This window comes from Botrytis cinerea, chromosome 4, assembly GCF_000143535.2.
Source record: "Botrytis cinerea B05.10 chromosome 4, complete sequence".
Classification (NCBI taxonomy): domain Eukaryota; kingdom Fungi; phylum Ascomycota; class Leotiomycetes; order Helotiales; family Sclerotiniaceae; genus Botrytis; species Botrytis cinerea.
Window position 1 is genome coordinate 1,311,439 of NC_037313.1, and position 12,222 is coordinate 1,323,660.

A 12,222-nucleotide genomic window follows, 5' to 3' on the forward strand; every position below is an offset into this window, starting at 1 on the left:
TTATGAGATATAAATTCAGATTTAATTATGTAAATTTCTATATATGTTTCGTAATCCCTGGTTCAACTTTCTCTAACGCCTCCATGACCTCAGTATAAACCCTCATCTGTGCACCCTTTCCCTTTTCGCTCCTCACGTACTTACTTGGTTCACTGACCATACAATCTACCATGTACGCCCCGTGACTTTCTTCTCCAGCAGCCGCTGCCGCAACCAAAGTCCTACTACCTACCTCGGTTGTCCTCGCCAACAAAGATTTACCAATGCACGCAAGGATATTCAAAGGAAATACAGCATGCCGCATAAGGTCAGAATGACAGAATCCGGGAGTAAGCGTATTGAGTATTATTTGTTCTTTGTCGGATTTAGATAGTTGGGGAGCGAGTTCGCGGATGATGAAGATTTCGAGGAGTTTGGAGACGTTGTAACGGTCTTGTTGAAGTTCGGGATTCTTGAGGGCGGGGAGGATGTGCGGGGAGGCTTGTTCTTTGAAGTGGGCCTAGAAGGGTGTTTGTGTTAGTTTCTGAATATTCTAGCCGTATTTCCATATTGAGGTGGGCAGTTCGGAAATCGCTAACCCCTCGCCAAATTCAAATATTGAGAATTCGGACAACAGATGAAGAGGTAAAAACATACCTGCTCATGCGCATCACTCGCTACAATTGTCAATCTCGGCACTATATTAAATTTCGCAGCACTCTCCCTCAATTTCGGCAGTACCAGTAATGCCATTAAAAATGTGCTCATCACATTAACCGTAACCGTACTTTCCATTCCCTCAAACTCTTCATATTTCGGCACTGCCAGTCCTGCATTCTCAAGCATAACATCTAGCCGATCGAGCTGATCTACTTTTACGCAGAATGCTTTGACGGAAGCATACGAGGTAAGATCCACTTGCCATACCTCGATGATAGTTTTATGATTAGGAAGCGAGGCGGAAATCGAAGCCACGGCAGCTTCGCCTTTGGAAATGGTTCGACATGCGAGGATCACTCTTGCAGCACCGAGTCGAACAATGTGTCGGGCGGCTTCGAGACCAAGTCCTGTGTTTGCGCCGGTGATGATTATGGTTTGGCCTGCAAACGAGGTCTCTGGATATGGGAGTTTCTTGAACTGCGATTTTAAGAAACGACCGAGGAAATCGGTGGGACTAGAGAGGGAGAAGTTAGAATGTGGATTTGGAGTAATCGAGAAGATGAGGGTGGTGGTTGAACCTACAGATTAAAGTTTCCGAATAGATTAGGCATGATGATTATATTCTGATATTAGTGAATCTGATAAATTAGTATCTGGGAATGAAGCAAGAGATATTTGTAGCAATAATTCAAACACATTTTGGTGTTGATGATCAATTGTTCGACGTCGAGGTCTGAAACCATGGCGAACAGCTTCAAACACATCCTCCTGGAGTTCTTGTCGGAAGAGATGGCCCGTGAGCTTGTCTAGTAGCCCACGATTTTAGTCTTTCACGTGCAGAGGTTGAACTTTTGTTCTCTTTACTCCCAAAATATTTTTCCTCAGAATAGGTTTGTTAAAGATCCCGCTAGTTGGACATCCAAAAGCTGTTTCTGAGTAGCAAACTTCCAAGGACATTCATTAGAGGCGCTATGCATATGAATCAACCGTGAAATACGATAAGTATCAACCGTTCATCACAGAAACATCGAACGAAAAGGCACGTCTTTTTTATTGCTGTAGATGCTGTAAGTTATTGGTTTGGATAGTTCCAATTCCGATTTGACTGCAATTGTAAATCTTGATACGGTTAAGGGGAAAATATGAACAATACTTGGGCCTATCGAATGCCGGATACAGGCTTCGCGCTGACAAGGCCCGACTGGCATATTCGATGCTGAAATTGGCCGACTGCATGCTCGAAAGCACAGGTGTGCATTTATCCCATACCCTCATCAGGCGCTCGTGTTTTGTACCTCAAGATATGGACAGTGTTCGCATTGACATAAACACAACACACTATGGCCCCAAATGATTATAACCTCTATACTACCAAGCGTGCAGCACATCAGGAAGCGTGGCATGTTCCAGGTACTGAGTGGAATCCATTCTCAAAGACTACTCGGAGAAGTAGTTCATTTCCAGCCCAGGTCCAGGGCGAATTTGCGGCACGCCAGGAGGGGTGGCATGGTCCAGACAATACGAGTAATCGACATCTAGCCCACATCCGGCAAGTCTACTTGCAGCCGAAAGTTATCGACGCTGAGACTAGATCCAGGATTGAACGTATCAAATTGGAGTATTGTCGCGAAGGTAAACTACAGGATACAAATGATTTCAACCACAACAATAGTAAACCACAAAATGTGGAAGAGCTCTACTGGGATCCCATGGGAGAGTTATCAAACTTTGAAGCCGGGGCGCTTTCGGTGTCAGAATACCTCTCTGTCAATATTCGTACCGAGTCTCGTGAAGATGCGCTACCCATTGACATGCATGTCCTGGAACTTGGGCCTTCGGGCAAACTTTTCAAGATTATCCTCAAGGACACAGAGGGATTATCGGAGTATTTAGAGCAGACCCCAACCGAAGAGCGGCTAAATGTTGTATACCTCTTACAAGACATATCGATCGATGCATCGCCAATAGTCAGCCGATTGTTGGGTTGTAGCATCGATGTTTTTCGAGACCATTTTAAGCGTGCCAGCGATGACGTCGCCTTTATGCTTCCGAGTGAAAGCTGCAAGCAGAACCATGTGGTCATACCCTATCAACGTTGCTATAGACGTAGCTCTGCGAAATCTTCCTGCGAGATCCAAAACAAAAGGAGTACATTCTGCCATGGTAATTTGGTTTCCTCGGAAGAACACGTCACAATATGGATGTCACAGACTAACCAATACCATTCCACCTGTATGTTGTTATGTTTTTCAATGATCCCCAATGTCACAAAGCACCAGAATTTCTATCATCTCTTTTAGATGGCCTGAGCTTATTTCCAACATTCATAGCTTTGATCATCTGCGATGCAGAACCCAAGCAATGCGGTGATCGCTTTGGCATCTCCCAAACTATGCGTTTAAAAATCGAAAACAAACTCCAAGAAAATTACCAAAATTCAGCCAATGAGTGGTAAAAAAAAAAACTTAAGCATGAAAGCCTCATGGATAGCATTGAGTACTGCTAGCAGTGAATGGCAAACCGTCATCCGCGAGCAGGAAGCATACATGCTCCCAGGTTTCAAACCTCAATATCTCGCCACTACTGAAGTAAGACTGTCGGAGAAAGAGTCATTCGAGGAGTATCTCAGACAGACATGGAGTATGCTAAAGATGAATCTCCGCGTCATCGATTCTCTGAGAAAAAGTCGATTTTATCACGGTGAACAATATTCTGGTGAATACGAAGATAGATTGAAAGACTACCAATTCCTTGAAAATAAAGTCATGATTCAAATGAAGCAAAACAGTGCCAGTATACCAATACTCACAGCAATGATAGCTGTTGAGGAGAGTAGAAAAGCAATACAGCAAGCCAATGACGTCAAGTAAGTTGCAAATATCGTCAAACATGTCCCATATCACAATGCTAACAAACTACAGGGCTTTGACAGTCCTTGCAACGGTGTACATTCCATTATCATTCGTTGCCGGCGTTTTTGGTATGAATGTGAAAGAGCTCAATTCTGGAATTGATGTGGATATTTGGCTATACTTTGCTATCAGCATACCTGTCACGATAGCATCAATGGTCCTATTATGGAAATGGGAATGGCTGACAAGGACAGTCAAAAACTTTTCAATCAGACCGAATAATAATTATAGTCCAAGAAACACCGTTTCAGAAGCTCTTTCCTCCATGATTTGGAAAAATAAATCAATGGCACTTGGGCGTAGTTAGTTTTGGCACAGTCCCCATCGCTCAGCTGCATACGAATCTCTTATTTTCTTTTCATTATTGAATGATCTTTATATCGAAGTGTGGCCCTATCCTACACCAGGGGCCTATACCGAACTAGTTTACTTTCTGAAAATCCAGTACAAGATCAGGGTATTAATATCAGAGTTACTACAGGCAGAGAGCAATGTGCAGTCCTGTTCTGTGGGCGAAAAACGCATGAGCTAAAGTACCACTGGAACGCTCGTATATGAAACGAGGCGGGAGGAAAGAGAGATGTACTGTCAGCTTACTGTGGATTATAAAGATATTCCTTTTACTTCTGCTTCTTATCCGTGTTGAAAATACCATCTCATCTATCTTTCAGTTCACAGGATATGAAAACAATCAATACATTTCCACTCTCATCGCATTGTAGTGCGTTTATTAATATGGAGTCATAAATACATCAATTATAGAAAGTAGATATCTATCCACACCTGTTTAGTGTTTCCACACCCAACACTCCAACCACCAGACCTAACGTCCCATCTCCATCTCCATCCCAACCCCAATCTCAAATTCCCCCTCTCCAATGCATACCACCACCTAAATAAATACGCAAAACTCCTTTTATATCTATCTCCATCTCCACATCCATCCATCCATCCATCCATTCAACAAATAATGCCCAAATTCCAGATTCCCAAAACAAATCACAAAATTAGCCTCACAAGCATCCTGCATATAACGAACATCATTTCTCTCCGTGTCAACTTCTCTCATTTGACAAGGAGGAAGATCTTACTCTATCCTATCCTACTCTATTCTATCTATACACGCAATACTTTATTTCTATATTACCATATCGTTATATCACAACATATAACATCCAAAGAATTTATCCACCATACAACCTCATTCAAGAAGTCTTGATTAATTTCAAAATAATAATAATGATGATAATGATGATAATCACAACAACATGCTTTATTAAAAAACAAGAATATACTCACTCGTACAGAAACTCACTCCTTACTTGATATTTATCCATGTTCCAATGACTTGCAAATGTTCTCGCGGGAGACAAAGTACGGATCCTCATACTGTTTACTCAACTTGTGTGTTGAATTGGTTGGGAATATTGGGTTTGTAGTAGAGAGAGAGAGAGAGAGGCAACCTGACTCCTACTCCTGTCATTCTACTCGTACTATACTTTCTAAACTTTGGGATGGAGAGGAGAGGAGAGGAGAAGAGAAGGGAGGGGAGGGGGGAATTCAAGTTCGTATTCATGTTTGTTTGAGTATTAGAAATAGAAATAGAAATAAAATATATTTACTGTAGAACTTCAGATTTAGAGGTATTGAGAGATGGTGGGCTTGTTATAAGTTTGATTAATATATTTATTCAGATGGGACTATAGGTAGAGCATCAAGTTTTTCCTGAATTTCTCCTTCTCTTTGATTTTCATTTTCATTCTCGTTCTTGTTTTTCTCCTCTTCCCTCTCCCTCTCCTCCCTAACCCTCGCATCACAAACCCCCGGAAACGCACACTCACAGCCCATCTCAGCCCCTCTCTTCACACTCCTCATCGTAAGACTCCATCTTCCCTCCCTCCTCCTCTTCACCCCCTCCCCATCAAACTTCCTCCCCCTAATCCCATGCACAAACCCATACCTCGCCTCCCCCCTCATAACCAACAAACTCCTCTCCCCCAACCAAACCTCCCACTTCTCCTCCCCATCATCCTGCGCTTGCGCCCTCGCCCTCCCACTCCCCACCCCACCCCCTCCCCCAACGACCTCTTCGGCCTCCTCATCTTCCTCGCCTCATTCTCTCCACACCTCTTAAACCCCATCGGCACCGCCGACCCCAAACTCAAACTATACAAAAACTCTCCAAACGCCGAGTGCGTATCCACATGCGGCGGGATGCCCGTGCCAGGGGGATAATACTGCACGGTAAACTGATCGACCGTGCCCCCCTCCTCCCGAAACGGCAACCGCCCCACCAACCTCTCAATCCACCCCGGAACATCCGTCCACATTTCCGACGCGCAGAAAGTCGTATAGTCGAAATGCGCACCGTAATGCATCGTCTGTCGCTTACCGATTCCGCACCAACGATCATCTTTCTGGATCGAAGCGATGATTTCGGCTTCTTCTTGAGGCGTGATGAAGTTGGAGTAGAGCGCGAGTCCATTTTCCCAATGTTGGATGGAGGGATCGTGAGGATCAGGGGTGGGAAATGGATTCGTGCTTCCCATATTTTCCATGGTTTGAGTCTTTCACGTGCGAGGATTGGATGCGTTTTTTATGACGAATTTTTGCTTTCCAATTAAAAGTTTTTTTGGTGACTAATTGCTCGTCAGTCTTGCAAACGGTTAGAGATTACTTTTTTATAATCACCGATAGTTATATTAGAGATGGGAATCTTTTGGTCCCGAAAGAAAATGTGAAGACTGCTTCCAGCATATTTTCTTGCTGTGAAAGAACTAGCGAGGTTTGTCCGAGATTATTCAGCAAGAGAAGTTCGTTCTTCAACCGATCAGAAAATGTTACATGAGCGGGGTGAAAACGATGGAGTCACTTCGAATGAACTCATGTGTTGTAGGGCATACTACAACATGGACATTCCGCAATGAGCTTAGCTTATTGCATAATGAACTAGGGCATGGCTCAATAAACTAGGTTTGGTGTATCCTGAGCTGTAGCTCAACAAATTGAAATCAGGATACTGCGCAACAAATATAAGCTTTCAAATTCTAAAATTATAGGCTTTAAAAGCCTATAATTACTTTTTTTATTTTAATATAAAATAGTTTATTACACAATTGTTACAACGGATTAGTAACAGGCTGTAGAATCACCAACTTATAGGCTATAGTAGTAGAGGGAATCTGTTAAATAAGCTTTAAAGCTTTCGATTCTTTTAAAACTTTTGATTCTTTTAAAACTTTCGATTCTTTTAAAACTTTCGATTCTCTTAAAGCTTTCGATTCTTTTATAGCTTTTGATTCTTTTAAAACTTTTGATTCTTTTAAAACTTTTGATTCTTTTAAAGCTTTTGATTCTTTTGAAACTTTCGATTCTTTTATAGCTTTTATAGCTTTCAATTTTTTTTATAACTCTTATAGCTTTCGAGGAAGAAGGCCCTAGTTGTCACCTTGCATTTGTTCTTTACAGGTTTTCATTTCGAGAGAGAAAAGAGTGCTAAATCGGTATATCATTAGACGCATTAGCCTGCAATCAACAATCACATTATAAAGAAAGGCATCAAGGCTTACTTTTTGTGTGACGAACCAGCTGGCAGTCAAACTTCACGTAGACACATCAATAATAAGGATTGTTGAAGAATATTCATTTTTTTATGAAGTCCATTCGCTCGTTATATGCATACAATCTCATATCTATCACCCAACAAAACTTTGGTACAAGCTAAAGCAAGAAATGCAAACCACCATACCGCTTCCCCCAAAACAATCGCCTATTATGCTTTCTTTTACTCATCGGTAACCGAAGCGAACTTATCAGTCATAGCTTGAACAAGATCCTCGTACTATAAAAATGTTAGATATACATACTATCAGAAAAGTGAATACTATGGATGAATGTACCTTCTTTGTGATCTTTTCCTCGCCTTCACTTGGAACCTCAAATTTCATACTTCTCAATTGGGATTGAAGATCTCCAGTAGCTTCACGTACTTTAGCCCAACTTTGACCTTGTGCGACTGCTTTTTGAGCCTCGTCGTGGAATCCCATCATTGCCTTCATCATCCATTCAGTCTTCCAAATAGGACAGAATTGATCATAGTCACTGTAACCATTTTGTTGCAAGAAATCTTCCTTGATCAATGAAGATACATCCAAAGTAATCTTGTCAGGGTCGGATAATGCTGATTTTCCAACCAATTGTACGACTTGATCTAATTCTTCAGAATCAGATAGAAGTTGCTTGATGCGGTCTCGAAGTCTGGGAAATTCGGGGAAATCCTTTTCGTAGTATTTGTCGAGAACGGTAGTATATTTACTGTAACTGACTGAAGTGTTGATAGAAGGGAAATGTTTACGTTGAGCAAGTTTCTTATCGAGACCCCAGAAAACTTGCACAATACCCAAAGTACTACTTGTCACAGGATCGGAGAAATCACCACCAGGGGGACTGACGGCACCGACAATACTGACACTACCTTCACGGTCAGGTCCACCAAGTGCTTGAACTTTACCAGCACGTTCGTAGAAACTAGCAAGTTTAGCTCCAAGATAGGCGGGGAAACCTTGATCAGCAGGCATCTCTCCCAAACGACCAGAAATTTCACGAAGAGCCTCAGCCCAACGAGATGTGGAATCAGCCATCATGGCGACATCTTTACCCTGATCGCGAAAGTATTCTCCTATCGTGAGACCTGCGAAATCGAAATATAATTAGCAAATGAATGTACAATAATTGAGCCATTGGTAAATGAGCCAGTGAGATGTAATGATGTCCAGTAGATAAGCCGGTAGAGTGTTGTCCTATGGATGGAGCCAGTAGATCGATTTGTCGATAAAGCCAGTAAATGAGCCAATGAACGACCCTGTCGATTGTTGTCAAATGAGATAGATCGAAGATAGTTGATGATAGTTGTTGGGATTAGGATGGGTAAGAATAGTCCAAGAAACATCAGAAATCTAAACAGATTCTAATTTCTTTTTGTGCGATGGAGTAGCATTATGACGATTCAATGCCCAATTGGTGTCGAAGGACTTGTTGCAGGTGTTGCAAGAATGTTCGCCACTAGCTTTTGCATTGGCACGTATGGTTTTTCGGTTGATGGAATACTGAGACATCTCAGGCTTCTCAATCCCAGCCACAGAATCAGCATGACTTTGTGTCAACAGATGTTTATCGAGTGCTATCTGACTTTGTAGAGACATTTGGCAAACATCGCAAGAAAAGCGATTGCTAGATAGAGCATTTCCTCTAACTTTAGCCGCAGTTTGGTTGACTTTGTCTCGGTTTTTAGCAGCCCAAGCATTCTTCATGATCCGATCTCGCGCAAGATAAGCATCGATGTCTTTGTTTCGTACGGTTTCTCGATGTCGTTTTGATCTATCAGCTCTTCGTTGAACTTGTTTGGCGGCAATGATCTCAAGTTCTTCTTCCGTTAACTTAAAATCCCCAACCAGCTTTTCCTTAATAGGAAGATGAGTGCAAGATGGCTCCCAGCTAACTGTGTCACATTCCCAAAGTAGCAGATGTTCGTAGTATTCATCTGTGATCATCTTGAACTTGGCGTGAAACAAACAAGTGAAAATCGACTCCAGTGCTAAAATGCGAGCTCTAACACGAGGAACGAGACCAGCAGATGGTAATGGAGTCCAGCAGAGCAGACCAGAGTGTGCCAATCGATAGCCATCTTGATACCCTTGACGTACAAAGCGAGGGAGAACTCTATGTTCCATATTTTCGTAACTTTTAAGTCGATGTTTGACGCCATATACTGCATCTGTGCCAGAGCCGATATAGATCTTGGGTTTGCAATGGATTTTCTTGATAACAATAACATAGACCCCCCAAACTCTCTCCACAGGCTTGGGTAGGGATTGGAGAAAGTCGATGTTGGGTGGATGTGAGGATGTGAGAACTTGATGCAGGTTTGGTGCAAGTTCAAGAGGCGAACATGTAGCTATGCTATCATAAGAAGATCGGCTATCAAAGACAGCTCTGAAGGTGTTATTGATGTACCAAGAAGGTGCATCAATGTTGATCAATGCCCATGTCTTGTCTTCCAACATTTGGCAAACATCATTGTGGAAGGGATTGCTGTTATCAACATCAGAATCATCTGAGTCGAACTTGGATTTGGAATCCATTGATTGCAGCTTGAGCAGCTTCGAACTTTCCGCGAGTACCATGAACGATAGTGATTGATGTTGCTAATTGTTATAGTTTATAGATCCTGTATAATGGCATTTGAATCTCGTTGCTCCAGATAGTGAGGTGATGAAAGAAAGATCAGGACCAGGTGGCTGCTGATTTCCAATAACTCACCGACTTACTGACTGATGAAGGGAAGGTGCTGGTGTAGGTGCAGGTGTAGAGTTGAAAATACGGAAAGAACATGTTGGGGGGACTTGCCAGTATAAATAGAAGCTTCACGAGCAGCGACAGGCATGTTGGATGTGTTAGCAATAAGTGTGGTACGCTTCATGATAGGCTCTTTACGTCCATCTATGTCAATGGAAAGTTCTGGGAAATCCATCAAGACTTCAGCCATCTCGTTTCCACGCTCTCCACTGTATTTGATATTAGTACAATGACGCCGTGAATTAAAAAAGATGAAAACTTACCATCCAACATATACAATAATATCACTGTTCGAGAACTTGGAAACAGATTGACTAATAACAGTCTTACCACAACCGAAAGCACCTGGGATGGCAACGGTTCCTCCTTGAACACTAGGGAAAAGGGCATCCAAAACACGTTGACCAACGATAAATGGCTTGTCTGCTGCCAATTTTTCGGTAGTTGGTCGTGGCACACGTACAGGCCATGTGTGCATCATGCTATATTCGGTCTTCTTGCCATCAAATTCAACCTCGAGGATCTTTTGGTCGACCTTGTAGCTTCCCTTTTCAGCGATGCGGGTAATTGTACCTCTGGCTCTGGGTGGGAAAAGAATTTTGTGGTCGTCCAAGAGGGAGTTCTCGTAGACGGTACCCCAAATATCGCCTCCAGTAATGTGATCTCCAACCTTCATAATCGGCTTGAAGTCCCAATCCTTTTCTCTGTTTAAAGCCGGAGCGGAAACACCACGGGGAATGTAGATACTTTGGGAATTGTCTGCGATAGCTTTGAGAGGTCTTTGAATACCATCGTAAATTGTTTCCATAAGACCTGGACCCAACTCGACGGACAAAGGCTTTCCAGTGCGCACAACGGGATCTCCAACAGTAACACCAGCTTTATACCCCAACAGTCAGTTATAAATCCAACCTAATGCCTTGTGTTTTCCCATACCTGTTTCCTCGTACACTTGAATAGTCGCTCTATCCGCTTCGATTCGAATAACTTCACCGACAAGGTTATCGTGACCGACTTTGACCTATTCATAAGTTAGCAACACAATAGTTGGGTTAGATTGTCAAATCAAACTGACCAACTCGTACATGGCAACTCCGATCATGTTCTCTGCCACCACGACAGGACTAAGATATAATTAGCTAGAGAAAGGCAGATTGATGGAGTCTTCCACAAACCCTGATACGGAGTAAATTGAACCTGTCGACGGGCGATTAGCAATTACGTTGGTAGGATACGGAAAACAGGCCCAGACGTACCAAATTGATCCTCTCCGTCTGCATCTCGTTGAGGGGCCATGTTGGCGATTTCTTTGCTTGGATTAGGAACTATGAATTGGATTGTTGTTGGAGAGGGTGATAGAGGAAGTTGTGGTAATGGCTCTGGATTAAGCTCGACTGGAGCTATTGACAAGGTATCAATATGTTGGATTTTGATGAGATCTAAGAATGAGGGCCGAGCTTTCAAACGAGGACGAAGACCAAGTGACATAAAAGGATCAAGGATGGAGGGAGACGATGGGAATTTAATTATCAGCCAACCAACTGCAGATTGGAAACTAGGTGGGAGTGGAATATGTACGATGTCAGTATTATGTACGAGTACATGACATGTAAGTACTTGGTAGGTAGAGAGTTCAATTATCAAACAAGTGGATGTGGATATCGGTCGGTCAACGGAAGGAGCCTTGGAGTACGTGCCAGCCTTATTATTATTGTTACAGTTACACGCGGGAAGCTTTCACTCGAGCGCTTCCACAGAGTACATCTATCTAGATACGTACCTGGGCATGTACCTGACGGAGCGTAAGGAACATGTATTTGCTAAACAGCTCGCACCGCTCTAGACACACGCCTTCGTTCCCATCGTTCCTATGCTGAGTCTCCCCCACCATTGACGATCTTGAACGATGCACGCTTTCGATTGGTGCGGACAGCGGTGAGGGCGGATAATGGCGAGAATGGTTGGTGAGTAGATGGCGGGAGGATGATAATGAGGGGGGTTCATCTATCACAACTCTAGCTCTCCGTAGTAATAATGAATGTATTCGGTACCGTACCTGATCTGAGCGAGTAGGTCGGAGGTATCTAGGTCGGCCAGTATGTCTGGAGATGTCGCCTTCTCTTCTTCAAGAATCTCTGCGAAGATACTCACCGGCGCGATACTATATATATCACACCGGAGCTATACTACATACATTCTTATCCGATGATTCATCCATTCACTCGCCCTCTCATCTTCATCTCCCTCCCTTCTCGCCCCCCCTCTCTCAATCACAAGCTGAAGACGGTGCATTTCATGTGATGAGGTCACATCTCCC

The 12,222-nt window shown here is 43.0% G+C and overlaps 4 protein-coding genes across 4 annotated transcripts; 1 reads left to right on the forward strand and 3 right to left on the reverse strand.

Moving 5' to 3' along the window:
• Positions 1-3: 3 nt before the first annotated feature.
• On the reverse strand, positions 4-1,395 carry BCIN_04g03630 (hypothetical protein). Its single transcript, XM_024692538.1, has 3 exons — positions 1,222-1,395; positions 637-1,153; positions 4-499 (listed from the first exon to the last, which is right to left on the reverse strand). Exons 1-3 carry the CDS (start codon positions 1,248-1,250, stop codon positions 38-40), a joined length of 1,008 nt encoding a protein of 335 aa, XP_024548317.1. The 5' UTR covers positions 1,251-1,395; the 3' UTR covers positions 4-37.
• Positions 1,396-1,523: 128 nt separating this feature from the next.
• On the forward strand, positions 1,524-4,267 carry BCIN_04g03640 (hypothetical protein). Its single transcript, XM_024692539.1, has 3 exons — positions 1,524-2,871; positions 2,970-3,505; positions 3,561-4,267. The coding sequence occupies exons 1-2, from the start codon at positions 1,980-1,982 to the stop codon at positions 3,092-3,094; spliced, it is 1,017 nt and encodes a 338-aa protein (XP_024548318.1). The 5' UTR covers positions 1,524-1,979; the 3' UTR covers positions 3,095-3,505; positions 3,561-4,267.
• Positions 4,268-5,214: 947 nt separating this feature from the next.
• On the reverse strand, positions 5,215-6,401 carry BCIN_04g03650 (hypothetical protein). The gene is made up of 2 exons (XM_024692540.1): positions 6,243-6,401; positions 5,215-6,190 (listed from the first exon to the last, which is right to left on the reverse strand). Exon 2 carries the CDS (start codon positions 6,107-6,109, stop codon positions 5,525-5,527), a length of 585 nt encoding a protein of 194 aa, XP_024548319.1. The 5' UTR covers positions 6,110-6,190; positions 6,243-6,401; the 3' UTR covers positions 5,215-5,524.
• Positions 6,402-7,180: 779 nt separating this feature from the next.
• Bcvma1 lies at positions 7,181-11,589 on the reverse strand. Its single transcript, XM_024692541.1, has 8 exons — positions 11,162-11,589; positions 11,081-11,102; positions 10,981-11,029; positions 10,842-10,926; positions 10,169-10,784; positions 9,957-10,114; positions 7,451-8,241; positions 7,181-7,392 (listed from the first exon to the last, which is right to left on the reverse strand). The coding sequence occupies exons 1-8, from the start codon at positions 11,391-11,393 to the stop codon at positions 7,336-7,338; spliced, it is 2,010 nt and encodes a 669-aa protein (XP_024548320.1). The 5' UTR covers positions 11,394-11,589; the 3' UTR covers positions 7,181-7,335.
• Positions 11,590-12,222: the final 633 nt, after the last annotated feature.